Source organism: Anomaloglossus baeobatrachus, chromosome 1, assembly GCF_048569485.1.
Source record: "Anomaloglossus baeobatrachus isolate aAnoBae1 chromosome 1, aAnoBae1.hap1, whole genome shotgun sequence".
Lineage (NCBI taxonomy): Eukaryota > Metazoa > Chordata > Amphibia > Anura > Aromobatidae > Anomaloglossus > Anomaloglossus baeobatrachus.
In genome coordinates, this window is record NC_134353.1 from 17,360,030 (window position 1) to 17,379,708 (window position 19,679).

At 49.0% G+C, this 19,679-nt stretch overlaps 1 protein-coding gene across 3 annotated transcripts in view; it reads right to left on the reverse strand.

The window, feature by feature from the left end:
* Positions 1–532: 532 nt before the first annotated feature.
* FBXO41 (F-box protein 41) overlaps positions 533–19,679 on the reverse strand; it is a 102,035-nt gene continuing 82,888 nt past the window's right edge. For all 3 annotated transcript variants that reach the window (XM_075345953.1, XM_075345962.1, XM_075345970.1), the window contains exons 5-13: positions 17,121–17,467; positions 16,794–17,026; positions 16,433–16,548; positions 11,472–11,624; positions 11,284–11,379; positions 7,973–8,091; positions 7,706–7,864; positions 7,520–7,635; positions 533–7,135 (exon numbers count right to left, since the gene is read on the reverse strand). In XM_075345953.1, the coding sequence (XP_075202068.1) occupies positions 7,073–7,135; positions 7,520–7,635; positions 7,706–7,864; positions 7,973–8,091; positions 11,284–11,379; positions 11,472–11,624; positions 16,433–16,548; positions 16,794–17,026; positions 17,121–17,467 (1,402 nt within the window). In that variant the 3' untranslated portion in view covers positions 533–7,072. The remainder of the gene's footprint in view (positions 7,136–7,519; positions 7,636–7,705; positions 7,865–7,972; positions 8,092–11,283; positions 11,380–11,471; positions 11,625–16,432; positions 16,549–16,793; positions 17,027–17,120; positions 17,468–19,679) is intronic.

The window sequence follows — 19,679 nt, forward strand, 5'->3', positions numbered from 1 at the left end:
AGTTTTCGGTCAGTTTTTGTAGTCGAAACCAAAACCTCACCAAATACTCAGTGTGTTCACGCGGCCTTAGGCTTCTTTTCTGCACAATCTCCCACTTTCGTGGACCTGGTATAACCTGCACGTTCACTATTATCCGTTGATACTTTCGAATGCATCAGTAATAAGTAGATTATTCTCGGATGGACATGGATTAGAGTTGGACCCGCACCTCGCAGGAGGGCCGGACCCGCACCTCGCAGGAGGGCCGGACCCGCACCTCGCAGGAGGGCCGGACCCGCACCTCGCAGGAGAGACGGACCCGCACCTCGCAGGAGGGACGGACCCGCACCTCGCAGGAGGGCCGGACCCGCACCTCGCAGGAGGGCCGGACCCGCTCTGACTCTCACTGACCCATTATTGAGACTGATGTGTGAAGGGCTAAATGAAACTCTGGGTTCTGTGTCTGAGAAGAAAAAAAGTATTCGCACGTGTAACGTGGCCGAGGGAACGTGGCCGGTCACAGACAGTCATTCATGTGTTGCAGCCACTGAGATGAACAGAAATTATCAACTTTTATTAAATTCAAGAAATCTTGTTTTTCTCATATCAGAGGGACGATCAAAAGATAAAGGTCGTAGAGACAAGAACTCGGGCAATAATCTCACATTTACTCATCGATTCTTCAGCTGGAATCACAGGGTCACTTCATAGTCCACGTGAAGACGATGGAGGAAACCATGGCAAATAATAGTGCAAATGAATGACATGGCGCCTGCCCCCTCTATTAATGATGGTCAGAGGGGTCCAGACCATCCCTCTGTGTAATACTGATGAATCTACAGTCATTTTTCTTACTATACAGTAGACTGCCTCTCCAAGCTGCACAGACCTGCTTGATTCTCCCTCTCAGTCTACAAAAGGCCAGAGAGGGGCCGGGAGGAGGCCATCTGTGGGCTGAGCGGGAGGACTCGGGAGCAGGACGCTGCCAGTCCTGTAGGGGTGGGGGGGCCATCGTTGGGGGCTACTGATCTGTGCCCAATCCCCTGAGATCAGAGATTTATTATAGTCCCTTGTGCAGAAATGAGTGGATCCCTTTTGTGGCCTCCCAGAAGGTGTGACCCTCGGAGACCACACATCGTAAATATCTGACTCCAACATAGAAACCTCTATATAAAAATAAAGACTCCACGACTTCTCTCTATATAACGACTATTCTATAAAGCGTACGGCTACTGGTGAGGAGCTGCGGGGGAGGGGGCGCAGTAATGAGACACACGGACATTGTGGAAAGCAGCCGGGTCCTGAAAGCAGGATCGGACATGGCGGAAAGCGGCCGAGCCCCGAAGGCAGGATCGGACATGGCGGAAAGCAGCCGGGCCTCGAAGGTAGGATCGGACATGGCAGAATGCGGCCGGGCCCCGAAGGCAGGATCGGACATGGCGGAAAGCAGCCGGGCCTCGAAGGTAGGATCGGACATGGCAGAATGCGGCCGGGCCCCGAAGGCAGGATCGGACATGGCGGAAAGCAGCCGGGCCCCGAAGGCAGGATCGGACATGGCGGAAAGCAGCCGGGCCTCGAAGGCAGGATCGGACATGGCGGAATGTGGCCGGGCCCCGAAGGCAGGATTGGACATGGCGGAAAGCGGCCCTGGCCCGAATGCAGGACGTGGGCCACCAACCAACAGACCGTCCTGGTCCTACTGACCGCTGACAACAGGCACCATACTGTGCTAGGGTTGTCAGCCCTCTACTGCAGCTATACACTGCACGAAAAAAGTATGTGCCCCCATCCACCTCCGGGGGCTTTCCTGTCCTTCACCTACAGTGCCTACAAGTAGTCTTCAACCCCCTGCAGATTTAGCAGGTTTACACATTCGGAATTACCTTCGCATTGTGACATTGGACTGTAGATCAGCCTGGAAGTGTGAAATGCAGCAAAAATGAATGTTATTTCTTTTTTTTTTTTTTTTTTTAAATTGAGAAAAGTTTATTCAGAGGGTAATTTATTATTCAACCCCTCAAACCACAAGAATTCTGTTTGGTTCCCCTAAAGTATTAAGAAGTATTTCAGGCACAAAGAACAATGAGCTTCACATGTTTGGATTAATTATCTCTTTTTCCAGCCTTTTCTGACTAATTAAGACCCTCCCCAAACTTGTGAACAGCACTCATACATGGTCAACATGGGAAAGACAAAGGAGCATTCCAAGGCCATCAGAGACAAGATCGTGGAGGGTCACAAGACTGGCAAGGGGTACAAAACCCTTTCCAAGGAGTTGAGCTTACCTGTCTCCACTGTTGGGAGCATCATCCGGAAGTGGAAGGCTTATGGAACTACTGTTAGCCTTCCACGGCCTGGACAGCCTTTGAAAGTTTCCACCCGTGCCGAGGCCAGGCTTGTCCGAAGAGTCAAGGCTAACCCAAGGACAACAAGGAAGGAGCTCCGGGAAGATCTCATGGCAGTGGGGACATTGGTTTCAGTCAATACCATAAGTAACGTACTCCACCGCAATGGTCTCCGTTCCAGACGAGCCCGTAAGGTACCTTTACTTTCAAAGCGTCATGTCAAGGCTCGTCTACAGTTTGCTCATGATCACTTGGAGGACTCTGAGACAGACTGGTTCAAGGTTCTCTGGTCTGATGAGACCAATATCGGGATCTTTGGTGCCAACCACACACGTGACGTTTGGAGACTGGATGGCACTGCATACGACCCCAAGAATACCATCCCTACAGTCAAGCATGGTGGTGGCAGCATCATGCTGTGGGGCTGTTTCTCAGCCAAGGGGCCTGGCCATCTGGTCCGCATCCATGGGAAGATGGAGAGCACGGCCTACCTGGAGATTTTGGCCAAGAACCTCCGCTCCTCCATCAAGGATCTTAAGATGGGTCGTCATTTCATCTTCCAACAAGACAACGACCCAAAGCACACAGCCAAGAAAACAAAGGCCTGGTTCAAGAGGGAAAAAATCAAGGTGTTGCGGTGGCCTAGTCAGTCTCTTGACCTTAACCCAATTGAAAACTTGTGGAAGGAGCTCAAGATTAAAGTCCACATGAGACACCCAAAGAGCCTAGATAACTTGGAGAAGATCTGCATGGAGGAGTGGGCCAAGATAACTCCAGAGACCTGTGCCGGCCTGATCAGGTCTTATAAAAGACGATTATTAGCTGTAATTGCAAACAAGGGTTATTCCACAAAATATTAAACCTAGGGGTTGAATAATAATTGACCCACACTTTTATGTTGAAAATTTATTAAAATTTAACTGAGCAACAAAACTTGTTGGTTTGTAAGATTTATGCATCTGTTAATAAATCCTGCTCTTGTTTGAAGTTTGCAGGCTCTAACTTATTTGCATCTTATCAAACCTGCTAAATCTGCAGGGGGTTGAAGACTACTTGTAGGCACTGTACATCCTTAAGAAGAAAAGTTTGTGCCACCCCCCATCCACCTCTGGGGGCTTCTCTATGCTCCATCTACATCCATGGATATCAATATGGAGTCGCTCCGCTCTTCCAGGAAGGATTTCTACAAGATTTTGGAGGCGTTAGGATTTCTTGCCCCTTCATCAAACACTGATGTTGGGGAGAGGCCGGGCTCACAGTCTCTGCTCTGGGGCAGGGGGTTGAGTTCAGTGATATTGGAGTGGGGGACAATACTTTTTTTTTCCAAACCGCGCACATTACTGCTCAGATGTGGCAGGAGGACGAGCTCTAATCTGCCATGTAGACCCCAGACTGTATCTCAACGTGAAGCCCACTCCTCCCGCGTCTCTTTCCCAGGCACTAGACAGAGGCTTTCATGGCACAGAAGGTGTAAGATGGCAGACGGGTAATTGGCACCAATTTTTTCCATTTTCCCAGTTTCTTAATGTCGGCCCCTGCTTTCCATAGTCTGCCTCACTGGGGCAATATATAGAGCGCTCGTGTGATTGCCCCGCTGCTATGGTGCAGTCTGCGGCCCCCATGGTGGGAGCCGTCCTGCCTTGTCCTGAGGCCCACCTCTCATACGCCCCTCTCAGAACACACTCAGCCGGGCAGTGTCCTGTCCCACATCCCTCGGGGGCACACACGGGGCAGATGGACTGATGCTTGTGCTTACACTTTTGCACAAAATACAGCAACTATTTGTTTCTAATCTTCGCATTTTGTTTTACACTTATATATTTGCACCTTAAGGAAATTGGGAAGGGGTTTCTAGGGTGCGGGTGACGACTCAGGAAAGCTAATTGTAAAGTAAGGCAAGAAATGTGAGAAGATGGATGAAAGCGTCTAAAGGTGCAAAGCCGCATCCAGCGTGAGCCGACCACTGACCACAGGCTGGGCCGTGACCGAGCCGACCACTGACCGGGCCGATCAGATACCGAGCCGATCGCTGGCAAAGCCAATCACTGGCCAGGCCGACCACACGCCGAGACGATCAGATACCAAGCCGATCACTGGCTAGGCCGATCACCAATGACCGGGCCGATCACTGGCCGGGCCGATCACACGCCGAGCCGATCACAGGCCAAGCCGATCAGATACCGAACTGATCGCTGGCTAAGCCAGTCACTGGCCAGGCCAACCACAGGCCGAGACGATCATATACCGAGCTGACCACAGGCTGGGCCGTGACTGAGCCGACCACTGACCGGGCCGATCAGATACCGAGCTGACCACACGCCGAGACGATCAGATACCAAGCCGATCACTGGCCAGGCCGATCACCAATGACCGGGCCGATCACTGGCTGGGCCGAACATAGACAGGACCGATCACACGCCGAGCTGATCACAGACCGGGCCGATCACTGGCCGGGCCGATCACACGCCGAGCCGATCACACGCCGAGCCGATCACCAATGACCGAGCCGATCACAGGCCAAGCCGATCAGATACCAAACTGAACGCTGGCTACGCCAGTCACTGGCCGGGCCAACCACAGGCCGAGACGATCATATACCGAGCTGACCACAGGCTGGGCCGTGACTGAGCCTACCACTGACCGGGCCGATCAGATACCGAGCTGACCACAGGCCGAACCGATCAGATACCAAGCCGATCACTGGCCTGGCCAATCACCAATGACCGACTGGGCCGATCGCTGGCCAGGCCGATCACACGCCGAGCCGATCACCAATGACCAAGCCGATCACTGGCTGGGCCGAACATAGACAGGACCGATCACACGCCGAGCTGATCACAGACCGGGCAGATCACTGGCCGAGCCGATCACGCGCCGAGCCGACCACAGGCCGAGCCAATCACTGGCCGAGCGTGGAAGCAAAAGAAGCCAAAATAAATTTGGGTAAGAACGTCACAGGACAGTGACTGCACAAGCAAGGAAAGATCCTGAGACCTGAGCAGATACACTCTGCAAGAGATGGCAGCTCCGACTCTACAGCTCCCCCCAGTGGCCACTAATACTAATGACATCTCCAGAGGAACAGACACCATCAGAAACCGATTTCACATGGAGCTGACGGCAACAACTGCGGCTCCTAAAAGAGCGGACGACACAGAGTGTCTGCTACACAAGAAAAAAGTGTCACCAAGGGACGGCGGCAGCACAAAACGGCTGACAAACGGCTGCACACAGCGAGCTGCTGACAACCCTCTATATTCCTGTAGTTTGCTGACAACTCTATACTCCTGTGGGCTGCTGACAACTCTCTGTGCTCTTGTGGCTGCTGACAACTCTCTGTGCTCCTGTGGGCTGCTGACAACTCTCTGTGCTCCTGTGGGCTGCTGACAACTCTCTGTGCTCCTGTGGGCTGCTGACAACTCTCTGTGCTCCTGTGGGCTGCTGACAACTCTCTGTGCTCCTGTGGGCTGCTGACAACTCTCTGTGTCCCTCGGTACTGCAGCTGGAGCTCCATAGTCTCCACGTCTCTGTTGCCTCTTTCAGGTCAGCTGTTCTCCATACCACTAATAATACCTCTGCATGCTGTCAGTAAATTGAAGCATTTCTGTTCATATTTTGTGGCTGAGACCCCTCTTTGATCTGGTTCTGCTCTCACAGCTGAAGGTTTGTTACCATGTATCAGTGTAGATAGGATCTGTAAATCGGAAATCCTGAACAGATAAGAACTCAAAGGTCAAATCACTGACAGCAAGCAGAGCTGTAGATCAGGAGCGGATACTGTGAACGTCTATTAGAAAAGTGTCCAGATTTATCTGCAGAGAACTAGACTGACCCTTTCAGGGAAGAAAAGGCTCGAGCCGGGTCCTGTCGGCCCATGATCAGTGGTGGTAGATATTGGGGACACCTTGTGCCTGGATCTGAGCCCCTCGTACATAAACTGCTTCCCCGTAAAGACCCTATGGAGTGAATGTAACGTATGAGGTAAAGATGTCAGCGGCGCTGAAGCCTCTCGCAGCACCTGGAATGGGCGAGGAAACGCTGGTCCATGGTGCAGAGGACACATGCTCCACCATGGTGCAGTCAGTGATACGTTGGTCGTGGCCCTAATAGAGGCCGTTAGCTCTTGGTGGCCCTAATAGAGGCCGTTAGCTCTTGGTGGCCTTGATGGAGGCCGTTGGCTCTTGGTGGCCTTGATGGAGGCCGTTGGCTCTTGGTGGCCTTGATGGAGGCCGTTGGCTCTTGGTGGCCTTGATGGAGGCCGTTGTCTCCTGATAAATGTGCATTATTGCCTTCCTCATGACTTGTCCCGGGGAGGACAGGAGGATCCAGTCTTTAGCTCCTCGGGGGACGTCCTCTGCGCCTCATAAATAACAGTATAGATATATTTCTGAATAAAATATGGATATATATATAATATACAGATCTATATTATATCTCACTGGACTCGAAACACAAAGAAGAAGATCACACAGACATCGGGGCCGCTCCCCGTCCTCTGGGGCCATGTGGCAGACCCCCGGGGGCTTCTTGGCTGTCGCAATGAACTCACATGGAAGGATGAGGAGGGACAGGAGGAGGAGTCCGGGTAGACGGACCTGGTCCTGACGGCTTCCCTGCTCTGCGCCTGCATCTTCAGGGCCTTCCACAAACACTCTCGGGTACGGATATTTGGCAATAGGCGTGTGCGGCCCTTCCCATGGCGAGACGGCGCGGGTACATCTGATCATAAGGCATCTGCTCCGCAGGGGTTAGCAGCCCTCCTCCACCTTAATGTGTAAGATCTTGGAGAATCCCGGCCTCTTCTTAAGAGCCTGCAAAATAAGAAAGGTCAGGGGATCAAGGACCCTAAATATGGCCGTACCTGGACATAATGGGGTCATGCAAAGATTGACTGTGGTGAAAGGGTAAATAGGGCCACCTCCAGCACCGCAGGTCACAGGGCCACACACTATGGAGGCAGGAGTCACCTCCAGCATCACAGGTCACAGGGCGGCACCCTATGGAGGTAGGAGTCACCTCCAGCACCGCAGGTCACAGGGCGGCACCCTATGGAGGCAGGAGTCACCTCCAGCACCGCAGGTCACAGGGCCACACACTATGGAGGCCGGAGTCACCTCCAGCATCGCAGGTCACAGGGCGGCACCCTATGGAGGCTGCACACTATGGAGGCCGCACACTATGGAGGTTGGAGTCACCTGCAGCTTGTTCACCATCTCCTCGAATAGTTTCTGGGCTTCGGGGCTACTTGGGTCCTTAAAGTAATCAGCGATCCCAACCTGCACCACGATGGACTTCAGATTGCGGCACACACCTAGAGAGAAGCAGGTCAGTGACAGACGCCATCACTCCCCCGGACTGCACCGCGTGGGAGCCATACTCACTGTTGAAGTGCAGCAGAGCCTTTGGAGTGACCGGGGTTGAGGTGAGGACCAGCATCTCCAGCCCCTTCAGACCCTCCCGGCAGACCTCTGCCGCCACCTCCTGGTTGATCTCTGTGACGTGGTCCAACTCCAGCACCTGCAGACGCATGCAGTTCCGGGCTGTGGAGAAGGGAAACAAGATAAGGCGACTGGAGGATGACCAGGCACGAGACGGAGAATGCCCTTCTATTGGGGGACAATGTAATGATGATATCAGCAGCCCCGTACCTAGCGAGGAGAGCCCCTGCACCCCACAGCCGGCTCCCCCGACACCCAGCGCGCGGAGGTGCGGCCAGCATCGTCCAATCATCTGCAGGCAGCGGTTACTGAAACGCGTGGGCTGCTGGCTGCGGAGAAAACAGAAAGAAGCGGGTGAGAGGCGGAGAAGCTGCAGAGCGGCTCACAGCTGGGAGGCTGCTCCAATGTATCAGGTGCAGGCCAGCCTATGTGAGCGGAGCACATTACTGCCCTCATGTTGTCCTCACAGATGTGACAATGCATCAGTCTGGAGTGAGAACACTGCAGATATCTATAACAATCACTCAGGAGGACGGGCGAATCTCACCGTCCACACGCAGACCGCACTCCCCGCAACACAACACTCACAGGGGTTTTTTTTTAGGTTGTGAGTTCGGGTTCGGAGACCTGCAGTCAGTCCGGAGAGTGCGGTCAGTCCGGAGAGTGCGGTCAGTCTGAAAATCCGTAGTCAGTCCAACAATCGGCAACGTGGAGCCGTCAGTGAGGGGAGATGTGGAGCCGTCAGTGAGAGGAGATGTGGAGCCATCAGTGAGGGGAGATGTGGAGCCGTCAGTGAGGGGAGATGTGGAGCCGTCAGTGAGGGGAGATGTGGAGCCGTCAGTGAGGGGAGATGTGGAGCCATCAGTGAGGGGAGATGTGGAGCCATCAGTGAGGAGAGATGTGGAGCCATCAGTGAGGAGAGATGTGGAGCCGTCAGTGAGGGGAGATGTGGAGCCGTCAGTGAGGGGAGATGTGGAGCCGTCAGTGAGGGGAGATGTGGAGCCGTCAGTGAGGGGAGATGTGGAGCCGTCAGTGAGGGGAGATGTGGAGCCGTCAGTGAGGGGAGATGTGGAGCCGTCAGTGAGGGGAGATGTGGAGTCGTCAGTGAAGAGAGATGTGGAGCCGTCAGTGAGGGGAGATGTGGAGCCGTCAGTGAGGAGAGATGTGGAGCCGTCAGTGAGGGGAGATGTGGAGCCGTCAGTGAGGGGAGATGTGGAGCCGTCAGTGAGGGGAGATGTGGAGCCCTCAGTGAGGGGAGATGTGGAGTCGTCAGTGAGGGGAGATGTGGAGTCGTCAGTGAGGGGAGATGTGGAGTCGCCAGTGAGGGGAGATGTGGAGCCGTCAGTGAGGGGAGATGTGGAGCTGTCAGTGAGGAGAGATGTGGAGCCGTCAGTGAGGAGAGATGTGGAGCCGTCAGTGAGGGGAGATGTGGAGCCGTCAGTGAGGGGAGATGTGGAGCCGTCAGTGAGGAGAGATGTGGAGCCGTCAGTGAGGAGAGATGTGGAGCCGTCAGTGAGGAGAGATGTGGAGCCGTCAGTGAGGGGAGATGTGGAGCCGTCAGTGAGGAGAGATGTGGAGCCGTCAGTGAGGGGAGATGTGGAGTCGTCAGTGAGGAGAGATGTGGAGCCGTCAGTGAGGAGAGATGTGGAGCCGTCAGTGAGGGGAGATGTGGAGCCGTCAGTGAGGAGAGATGTGGAGCCGTCAGTGAGGGGAGATGTGGAGCCGTCAGTGAGGGGAGATGTGGAGCCGTCAGTGAGGAGAGATGTGGAGCCGTCAGTGAGGGGAGATGTGGAGTCGTCAGTGAGGAGAGATGTGGAGCCGTCAGTGAGGGGAGATGTGGAGTCGTCAGTGAGGGGAGATGTGGAGCCGTCAGTGAGGGGAGATGTGGAGCCGTCAGTGAGGGGAGATGTGGAGCCGTCAGTGAGGGGAGATGTGGAGCCATTAGTGAGGGGAGATGTGGAGCCGTCAGTGAGGAGAGATGTGGAGCCATCAGTGAGGGGAGATGTGGAGCCGTCAGTGAGGGGAGATGTGGAGCCATCAGTGAGGGGAGATGTGGAGCCGTCAGTGAGGGGAGATGTAGAGCCATCAGTGAGGGGAGATGTGGATTCGTCAGTGAGGAGAGATGTGGAGCCGTCAGTGAGGAGAGATGTGGAGCCGTCAGTGAGGGGAGATGTGGAGCCGTCAGTGAGGAGAGATGTGGAGCCGTCAGTGAGGGGAGATGTGGAGCCGTCAGTGAGGGGAGATGTGGAGCCGTCAGTGAGGAGAGATGTGGAGCCGTCAGTGAGGGGAGATGTGGAGCCGTCAGTGAGGGGAGATGTGGAGTCGTCAGTGAGGGGAGATGTGGAGTCGTCAGTGAGGAGAGATGTGGAGCCGTCAGTGAGGGGAGATGTGGAGCCGTCAGTGAGGGGAGATGTGGAGCCGTCAGTGAGGGGAGATGTGGAGTCGTCAGTGAGGGGAGATGTGGAGCCGTCAGTGAGGGGAGATGTGGAGCCGTCAGTGAGGAGAGATGTGGAGCCGTCAGTGAGGGGAAATGTGGAGCCGTCAGTGAGGGGAGATGTAGAGCCATCAGTGAGGGGAGATGTGGATTCGTCAGTGAGGGGAGATGTGGAGCCATCAGTGAGGGGAGATGTGGAGCCGTCAGTGAGGGGAGATGTGGAGTCGTCAGTGAGGGGAGATGTGGAGCCGTCAGTGAGGGGAGATGTGGAGCCGTCAGTGAGGGGAGATGTGGAGCCGTCAGTGAGGGGAGATGTGGAGCCGTCAGTGAGGGGAGCTGTGGAGCCGTCAGTGAGGGGAGATGTAGAGTCGTCAGTGAGGGGAGATGTGGATTCGTCAGTGAGGGGAGATGTGGAGCCGTCAGTGAGGGGAGATGTGGAGCCGTCAGTGAGGGGAGATGTGGAGCCGTCAGTGAGGGGAGATGTAGAGCCGTCAGTGAGGGGAGATGTGGATTCGTCAGTGAGGGGAGATGTGGAGCCATCAGTGAGGGGAGATGTGGAGTCATCAGTGAGGGGAGATGTGGAGCCGTCAGTGAGGGGAGATGTAGAGCCGTCAGTGAGGGGAGATGTGGATTCGTCAGTGAGGGGAGATGTGGAGCCGTCAGTGAGGGGAGATGTAGAGCCGTCAGTGAGGGGAGATGTGGATTCGTCAGTGAGGGGAGATGTGGAGCCGTCAGTGAGGGGAGATGTGGAGCCGTCAGTGAGGGGAGATGTAGAGCCGTCAGTGAGGGGAGATGTGGATTCGTCAGTGAGGGGAGATGTGGAGCCGTCAGTGAGGGGAGATGTGGAGCCGTCAGTGAGGGGAAATGTGGAGCCGTCAGTGAGGGGAGATGTGGAGCCGTCAGTGAGGGGAGATGTAGAGCCGTCAGTGAGGGGAGATGTGGATTCGTCAGTGAGGGGAGATGTGGAGCCGTCAGTGAGGGGAGATGTGGAGCCGTCAGTGAGGGGAGATGTGGAGCCGTCAGTGAGGGGAGATGTCTGCTCTTTGTACGGACGGCCGTAGGGACGTACTGTATATTGCTGACTCACCATGGATGCAATGGCGCCACTTGGAGGGAAATGATGTCTCTACACCCTGCGCCCAAAGCCCAAATTACTTCATGTCCTACAGGATCTGTGCCGCTTCTAAAATGGAGGAAACAATACAGAGAGAAGACAGCAAATATACAACCAGCGTGCACCACTTATGTCTGACTCCGAACACACCGCACCAGCACCTGTACGTCACAGCCTGCAGCGCCCGACAGTAGCAGCTCGCCAGCCACAGCGACCGGTCCGTCAGGATGTTCGCACAGTGGGAGATCCGCAAGATTAACAAGTTCCCACCTGTTGCTTTCAGAAGAGATTCCAAACCGGATTCAAGACAGCCCCTAATAATGGCGGAGACGTAAAGTATACAGAGACAGCAGATCCAGAGCGATATAGCACAGAAGATAAATTCCTGTACATAGGGGCAGTATTATAGTAGTTATATTCTTGTACATAGGGGCAGTATTATAGTAGTTATATTCTTGTACATAGAGGCAGTATTATAGTAGTTATATTCTTGTACATAGGGGGCAGTATTATAGTAGTTATATTCTTGTACATAGGAGCAGTATTATAGTAGTTATGTTCTTGTACAAAGGGAGCAGTATTATTGTAGTTATATTCTTGTACATAAGGGACAGTATTATAGTAGTTATATTCCTGTATATAGGGGCAGTATTATAGTAGTTATATTCTTGTACATAGGAGCAGTATTATAGTAGTTATATTCTTGTACATAGGAGCAGTATTATAGTAGTTATATTCCTGTACATAGGGGGCAGTATTATAGTAGTTATATTCTTGTACATAGGAGCAGTATTATAGTAGTTATATTCTTGTACATAGTAGCAGTATTATAGTAGTTATATTCCTGTACATAGGGGGCAGAATTATAGTAGTTATATTCCTGTACATAGGGGGCAGTGTTCTAGTAGTTACATTCTTGCACATAGTAGCAGTATTATAGTAGATATATTCTTGTATAAAGGGGGCAGTATTATAGTAGTTATATTCTTGTACATAGGAGCAGTATTATAGTAGTTATGTTCTTGTACAAAGGGAGCAGTATTATTGTAGTTATATTCTTGTACATAGGGGGCAGTATTATAGTAGTTATATTCCTGTACATAGGAGCAGTATTATAGCAGTTATATTCTTGTACATAGGGACAGAATTATAGTAGTTATATTCTTGTACATAGGGAGCAGTATTATAGTAGATATATTCTTGTACATAGGGGCAGTATTATAGTAGTTATATTCTTGTATATAGGGGCAGTATTATAGTAGTTATATTCTTGTACATAGGAGCAGTATTATAGTAGTTATATTCTTGTACATAGTAGCAGTATTATAGTAGCTATATTCCTGTACATAGGGGGCAGTATTATAGTAGTTATATTCCTGTACATAGGGGCAGTGTTATAGTAGATATATTCTTGTACATAGGAGCAGTATTATAGTAGTTATATTCTTGTACATAGTAGCAGTATTATAGTAGTTATATTCCTGTACATAGGGGGCAGTATTATAGTAGATATATTCTTGTACATAGGAGCAGTATTATAGTAGTTAAATTCCTGTACATAGGCGGCAGTATTATAGTAGTTATATTCCTGTACATAGGGGGCAGTGTTATAGTAGATATATTCTTGTACATAGGAGCAGTATTATAGTAGTTATATTCTTGTACATAGTAGCAGTATTATAGTAGTTATATTCTTGTACATAGGGGGCAGTATTATAGTAGTTATATTCTTGTACATAGGGGGCAGTATTATAGTAGTTATATTCTTGTACATAGGGAGCAGTATTATAGTAGATATATTCCTGTACATAGGGGGCAGTATTATAGTAGATATATTCTTGTACATAGGAGCAGTATTATAGTAGTTATATTCTTGTACATAGGGGGCAGTATTATAGTAGTTATATTCTTGTACATAGGGGGCAGTATTATAGTAGTTATATTCTTGTACATAGGGAGCAGTATTATAGTAGTTATATTCTTGTACATAGGGGGCAGTATTATAGTAGTTATATTCTTGTACATAGGGGCAGTATTATAGTAGTTATATTCTTGTACATAGGGGCAGTATTATAGTAGTTATATTCTTGTACATTGGGGCAGTATTATAGTAGTTATATTCTTGTACATAGGGGCAGTATTATAGTAGTTATATTCTTGTACATAGGGGCAGTATTATAGTAGTTATATTCTTGTACATAGGGGCAGTATTATAGTAGTTAAATTCTTGTACATAGGGGGCAGTATTATAGCCGTTATATTCCTGTACATAGGAGCAGTATTATAGTAGTTATATTCTTGTATATAGGGGCAGTATTGTAGTAGTTATATTCTTGTACATAGGAGCAGTATTATAGTAGTTATATTCTTGTACATAGGGGGCAGTATTATAGCCGTTATATTCCTGTACATAAAGGCAGTATTATATGTTGTGAATGTTAGTTATGTTTTGGCTGCTGTGAGGCTCCCTCTTGTGGCCAGGAATGGTTTGGACATAGACCAGGTGTGTTGAGCAATGGGCGTTTCCTTTGCTAATTCTCTGCTTATTTAAATCCTGGTCTGATTGCAGGCTGTTGCCGGATGTCAGTTGCTCTTTGTTCACCAGCCTGCATCATTCTGCTCCACACCACATTTACCCCAGATAAGTGCTTTGCTCTTTATTTGTTGTTTGGTTCTTTTACGCTTATCTGGGTTTGTCATTTGCTGTGGTTATTGTCAGTTTATTTGCATGCAGATATTTTCCCCCTCAGTTGCTTAGCTGGGAAGCTCCCTGCAGTTTTGTTTGGAGTATAGCTCCTATAAGTCCATGTGTTTGTGGCTTTTTGAATTTGTAATGATTCTTGTTTTCTGTTCATTGGTATGACAAGAGCGCCTGGTATAGGACAGAGTTCAGATCGTGCGATCTGAGGGCCTTTTTGTACTATCAGGAATTTGGAATTTTGCAGGGTTTTTCTCTGGCCACAATCAGCCCCTTTCCTGTCCTTTCGTATTTTAGTCATTGAGGGCCTCACCTTTTGCTAATCCTATCATCTATCTGTGTATTGTGTTTTCCTGTATCACCACAGTCATTGAATGTGGGGGGCTTGCTATTCTTTATCTGTTTTCTGAGGCAGAGAGTTGGTCATCTTTCCTTCCTTTAGGATAGCTAGCTCTCCGGCTGGGTTCGCGGTGCACAGGATGTTAGTTCACCCCTCGGCTACATCTAGTGTTGATGGTTAGTAAGGGGATGGCGGCCAGATTAGTTGCCAATGCTCTTGTCACCTTTTACCATTGAGTTATGGTGGTCTTCCATGGTTCCGGATCATAACAATTATAGTAGTTATATTCTTGTACATAGGCGCAGTATTATAGTAGTTATATTCTTGTACATAGGAGGCAGTATTATAGTAGTTATATTCTTGTACATAGGAGGCAGTATTATAGTAGTTATATTCTTGTACATAGGGGCAGTATTATAGTAGTTATATTCTTGTATATAGAGGCAGTATTATAGTAGTTATATTCTTGTACATAGGGGGCAGTATTATAGTAGTTATATTCTTGTATATAGGGGCAGTATTATAGTAGTTATATTCTTGTATATAGGGGCAGTATTATAGTAGTTATATTCTTGTACATAGGGGGCAGTATTATAGTAGTTATATTCTTGTACATAGGGGCAGTATTATAGTAGTTATATTCTTGTATATAGGAGGCAGTATTATAGTAGTTATATTCTTGTACATAGGGGCAGTATTATAGTAGTTATATTCTTGTATATAGAGGCAGTATTATAGTAGTTATATTCTTGTACATAGGAGGCAGTATCATAGTAGTTATATTCTTGTACATAGGAGGCAGTATTATAGTAGTTATATTCTTGTACATAGGGGCAGTATTATAGTAGTTATATTCTTGTATATAGAGGCAGTATTATAGTAGTTATATTCTTGTACATAGGGGGCAGTATTATAGTAGTTATATTCTTGTATATAGGGGCAGTATTATAGTAGTTATATTCTTGTATATAGGGGCAGTATTATAGTAGTTATATTCTTGTACATAGGGGGCAGTATTATAGTAGTTATATTCTTGTACATAGGAGGCAGTATTATAGTAGTTATATTCTTGTACATAGGAGGCAGTATTATAGTAGTTATATTCTTGTACATAGGGGCAGTATTATAGTAGTTATATTCTTGTATATAGAGGCAGTATTATAGTAGTTATATTCTTGTACATAGGGGGCAGTATTATAGTAGTTATATTCTTGTATATAGGGGCAGTATTATAGTAGTTATATTCTTGTATATAGGGGCAGTATTATAGTAGTTATATTCTTGTACATAGGGGGCAGTATTATAGTAGTTATATTCCTGTACATAGAGGCAGTATTATAGTAGTTATATTCTTGTATATAGGGGCAGTATTATAGTAGTTATATTCTTGTATATAGAGGCAGTATTATAGTAGTTATATTCTTGTACATAGGGGGCAGTATTATAGCAGTTATATTCTTGTACATAGGGGCAGTATTATATTAGTTATATTCCTGTACATAGAGGCAGTATTATAGTAGTTATATTCTTGTACATAGAGGCAGTATTATAGCCGTTATATTCCTGTACATAGGGGGCAGTATTATAGCCGTTATATTCCTGTACATAGAGGCAGTATTATAGCAGTTATATTCTTGTATATAGGGGGCAGTATTATAGTAGTTATATTCTTGTACATAGGGGCAGTATTATAGTAGTTGTATTCTTGTATATAGAGGCAGTATTATAGTAGTTATATTCTTGTACATAGGGGGCAGTATTATAGTAGTTATATTCTTGTACATAGGAGTAGTATTATAGTAGTTATATTCTTGTACATAGGAGTAGTATTATAGTAGTTATATTCTTGTACATAGAGGGCAGTATTATAGTAGTTATATTCTTGTACATAGGAGTAGTATTATAGTAGTTATATTCTTGTACATAGGAGTAGTATTATAGTAGTTATATTCTTGTACATAGGAGTAGTATTATAGTAGTTATATTCTTGTACATAGAGGGCAGTATTATAGAAGTTATATTCCTGTACATAGGGGCTGGTACTATAATTCACTCATAGCAGTGAGTACGCATAGATTTCTCACCTTGTGCTTTTCATGTATTCCTCCTTGGTTTCCTTCTTTCCTCTCTGCCGGGGTTTGAGGTTCTGCAGGGTCAGGGAGTGGGTCTGTGTGCACCACTGTGAGAGGGTGACCAGGAACTGCAGGAGAATAGTATAATGAGAGTGACCATCTCACGGGTCGTGTGTACAGTGATTAGCGCTGTATACAGAGCACATTAGTGCGGGTTACAGCAGTAGGTGACAATTACATACAGTGACAGAGATGACGCCAGTAAAGCAATACCACTGACTAATGAGAGGAGCGGCCATGCTGGATCTGGTGACTCGGTACCACAGACACCCAATAAAATCTGTCTAATGAATATCTGTCCCCCATCACTCACCTTGGGGGTCACCCTGGCGTTCTCTAGGAAAACCCGAGTCCACACTGCCGGATGGCGAGCCACAAACTTCCAGTCCCTGCTGACCTCAGCCACCCGCAGCAGAGTCTTGGTATCGAGGTAGGTGAATATACAAAATAGCGCCGCTCGCATCTTCAGGATTTCAGGGCTGATGACTTCATTGGTTCGGGACGGGCTGCCCTTCTCCGGCCTCAGCATCCTTCCATCACAGCGGCCTGGAGGGGGGGGGGGGAAGATGGTGAACGGAGGTGATCAATATACTCCATCAGCTTCTGCCATATTACAGCAGCCCCCGCAGGTAGGACCCACCCTTTGGCCGGCAGGCCCCCGAGGAGCGATTGGTGTTGAGGTCCGCAGAGCCGATGCTCTCCTGCTCCCAGACTTCAGCCTCAGACTCGGTGGTCCTAGATCCCACATCAGAAATGTCCCCCTCGTCTCCCTCGCTGTTCCTGTACGGCCGGCGGTGCCAGTTGTGGATGGCCTGCCTGCGGAGACCGGAGCTACGGCTGTTGTTCCTCTCGAAGCTGCTGTCAGCGACATTACTGTTTCCAGAGTAGTGGTGATCCTCCAGACCATCATCCACCAGGATCTGCTCAGCACCATCACTGTCGTAACAGCCCGAGCTCTGAGAGACGGTCTTCACCCGGCCCGAGACCCTGAGAGAAGAGCGTGACACCAAGGTCATCATCATGGGCAGAAGAGTGGACAACAGAGTCAACATGAGCCAACAGTGCGGAGCTGCGGCTAAAAAGGTCAACACAACTCTGGGATGTATCAAGACAAGCACTGACTCTACATCACGAGAGGTGATTATTCCCCTATGTTCGGCCCTGGTCAGACCCCACTTGGAGTACTGCGTACAAGAAAGACATCGAAGAGCAACCAAGATGGTAGAAGGTCTACAAACCATGTCCTATGAAGACGACCTAATGACAAGGCCGAGAGGAGACTAAAAGCAAGGCCGAGAAGAGACTAAAAGCAAGGCCGAGAAGAGACTAAAGAGTAGGCCCAGAGGAGACTAAAGAGAAGGCCCAGAGGAGACTAAAGAGAAGGCCCAGAGGAGACTAAAGAGAAGGCCCAGAGGAGACTAAAGAGAAGGCCCAGAGGAGACTAAAGAGAAGGCTAAGAGGAGACTAAAGAGAAGCCCTAGATGAGACTAAAGACAAGCCCAAGAGGAGACTAAAGAGAAGACCAACAAGAGACTGAAGAGAAGGCCGAGATTAGACTATATAGAAGCCCAAGAGGAGACTTCTAGAGAAGGCTGAGAAGAGACTAAAGAGACGTCCGAGAGTAGAATAAAGAGACGGCCGCGAGGAGTCTAAATAGAAGCCCAAGAGGAGACTAAAGAGAAGGCCGAGAGGAGACTAAAGAGAAGGCAGAGAGGAGACTAAAGAGAAGGCAGAGAGGAGACTAAAGAGAAGGCAGAGAGGAGACTAAAGAGAAGGCAGAGAGGAGACTAAAGTGAAGGCAGAGAGGAGACTAAAGAGAAGGCAGAGAGGAGACTAAAGAGAAGGCAGAGAGGAGACTAAAGAGAAGGCCGAGAGGAGACTAAAAAGAAGGCCGAGAGGAGACTAAAAAGAAAGTCGAGAGGAGACTAAAAAGAAGGCCGAGAGGAGACTAAAAAGAAGGCCGAGAGGAGACTAAAAAGAAGGCCGAGAGGAGACTAAAAAGAAGGCCGAGAGGAGACTAAAGAGAAGGCCGAGAGGAGACTAAAGAGAAGGCCGAGAGGAGACTAAAGATAAGGCAGAGAGGAGACTAAAGAGAAGGCAGAGAGGAGACTAAAGAGAAGGCAGAGAGGAGACTAAAGAGAAGGCCGAGAGGAGACTAAAGAGAAGGCCGAGAGAAGACTAAAGAGAAGGCAGAGAGGAGACTAAAGAGAAGGCAGAGAGGAGACTAAAGAGAAGGCAGAGAGGAGAATAAAGAGAAGGCAGAGAGGAGACTAAAGAGAAGGCAGAGAGGAGACTAAAGAAAAGGCAGAGAGGAGAGTAAAGAGAAGGCAGAGAGGAGACTAAAGAGAAGGCAGAGAGGAGACTAAAGAGAAGGCAGAGAGGAGACTAAAGAGAAGGCCGAGAGGAGACTAAAAAGAAGGCCGAGAGGAGACTAAAAAGAAAGCCGAGAGGAGACTAAAAAGAAGGCCGAGAGGAGACTAAAAAGAAGGCAGAGAGGAGACTAAAGAGAAGGCAGAGAGGAGACTAAAGAGAAGGCCGAGAGGAGACTAAAGAGAAGGCCGAGAGGAGACTAAAGAGAAGGCCGAGAGGAGACTAAAGAGAAGGCAGAGAGGAGACTAAAGAGAAGGCAGAGAGGAGACTAAAGAGAAGGCAGAGAGGAGAGTAAAGAGAAGGCAGAGAGGAGACTAAAGAGAAGGCCGAGAGGAGACTAAAGAGAAAACCAAGAGGAGACCAAAGAGAAAGCTGAAAGGAGACCAAACAGAAGGCCCAGGGGACCTAAAGAGAAGGCCCACAGGAGACTAAAGAGAAGGCTGAGAGGAGACTAAAGAGAAGCCCTAGATGAGACTAAAAACAAGCCCAAGAGGAGACTAAAGAGAAGACCAACAAGAGACTGAAGAGAAGGCCGAGATTAGACTATATAGAAGCCCAAGAGGAGACTTCTAGAGAAGGCTGAGAAGAGACTAAAGAGACGTCCGAGAGTAGAATAAAGAGACGGCCGCGAGGAGTCTAAATAGAAGCCCAAGAGGAGACTAAAGAGAAGGCCGAGAGGAGACTAAAGAGAAGGCAGAGAGGAGACTAAAGAGAAGGCAGAGAGGAGACTAAAGAGAAGGCAGAGAGGAGACTAAAGAGAAGGCAGAGAGGAGACTAAAGAGAAGGCAGAGAGGAGACTAAAGAGAAGGCAGAGAGGAGACTAAAGAGA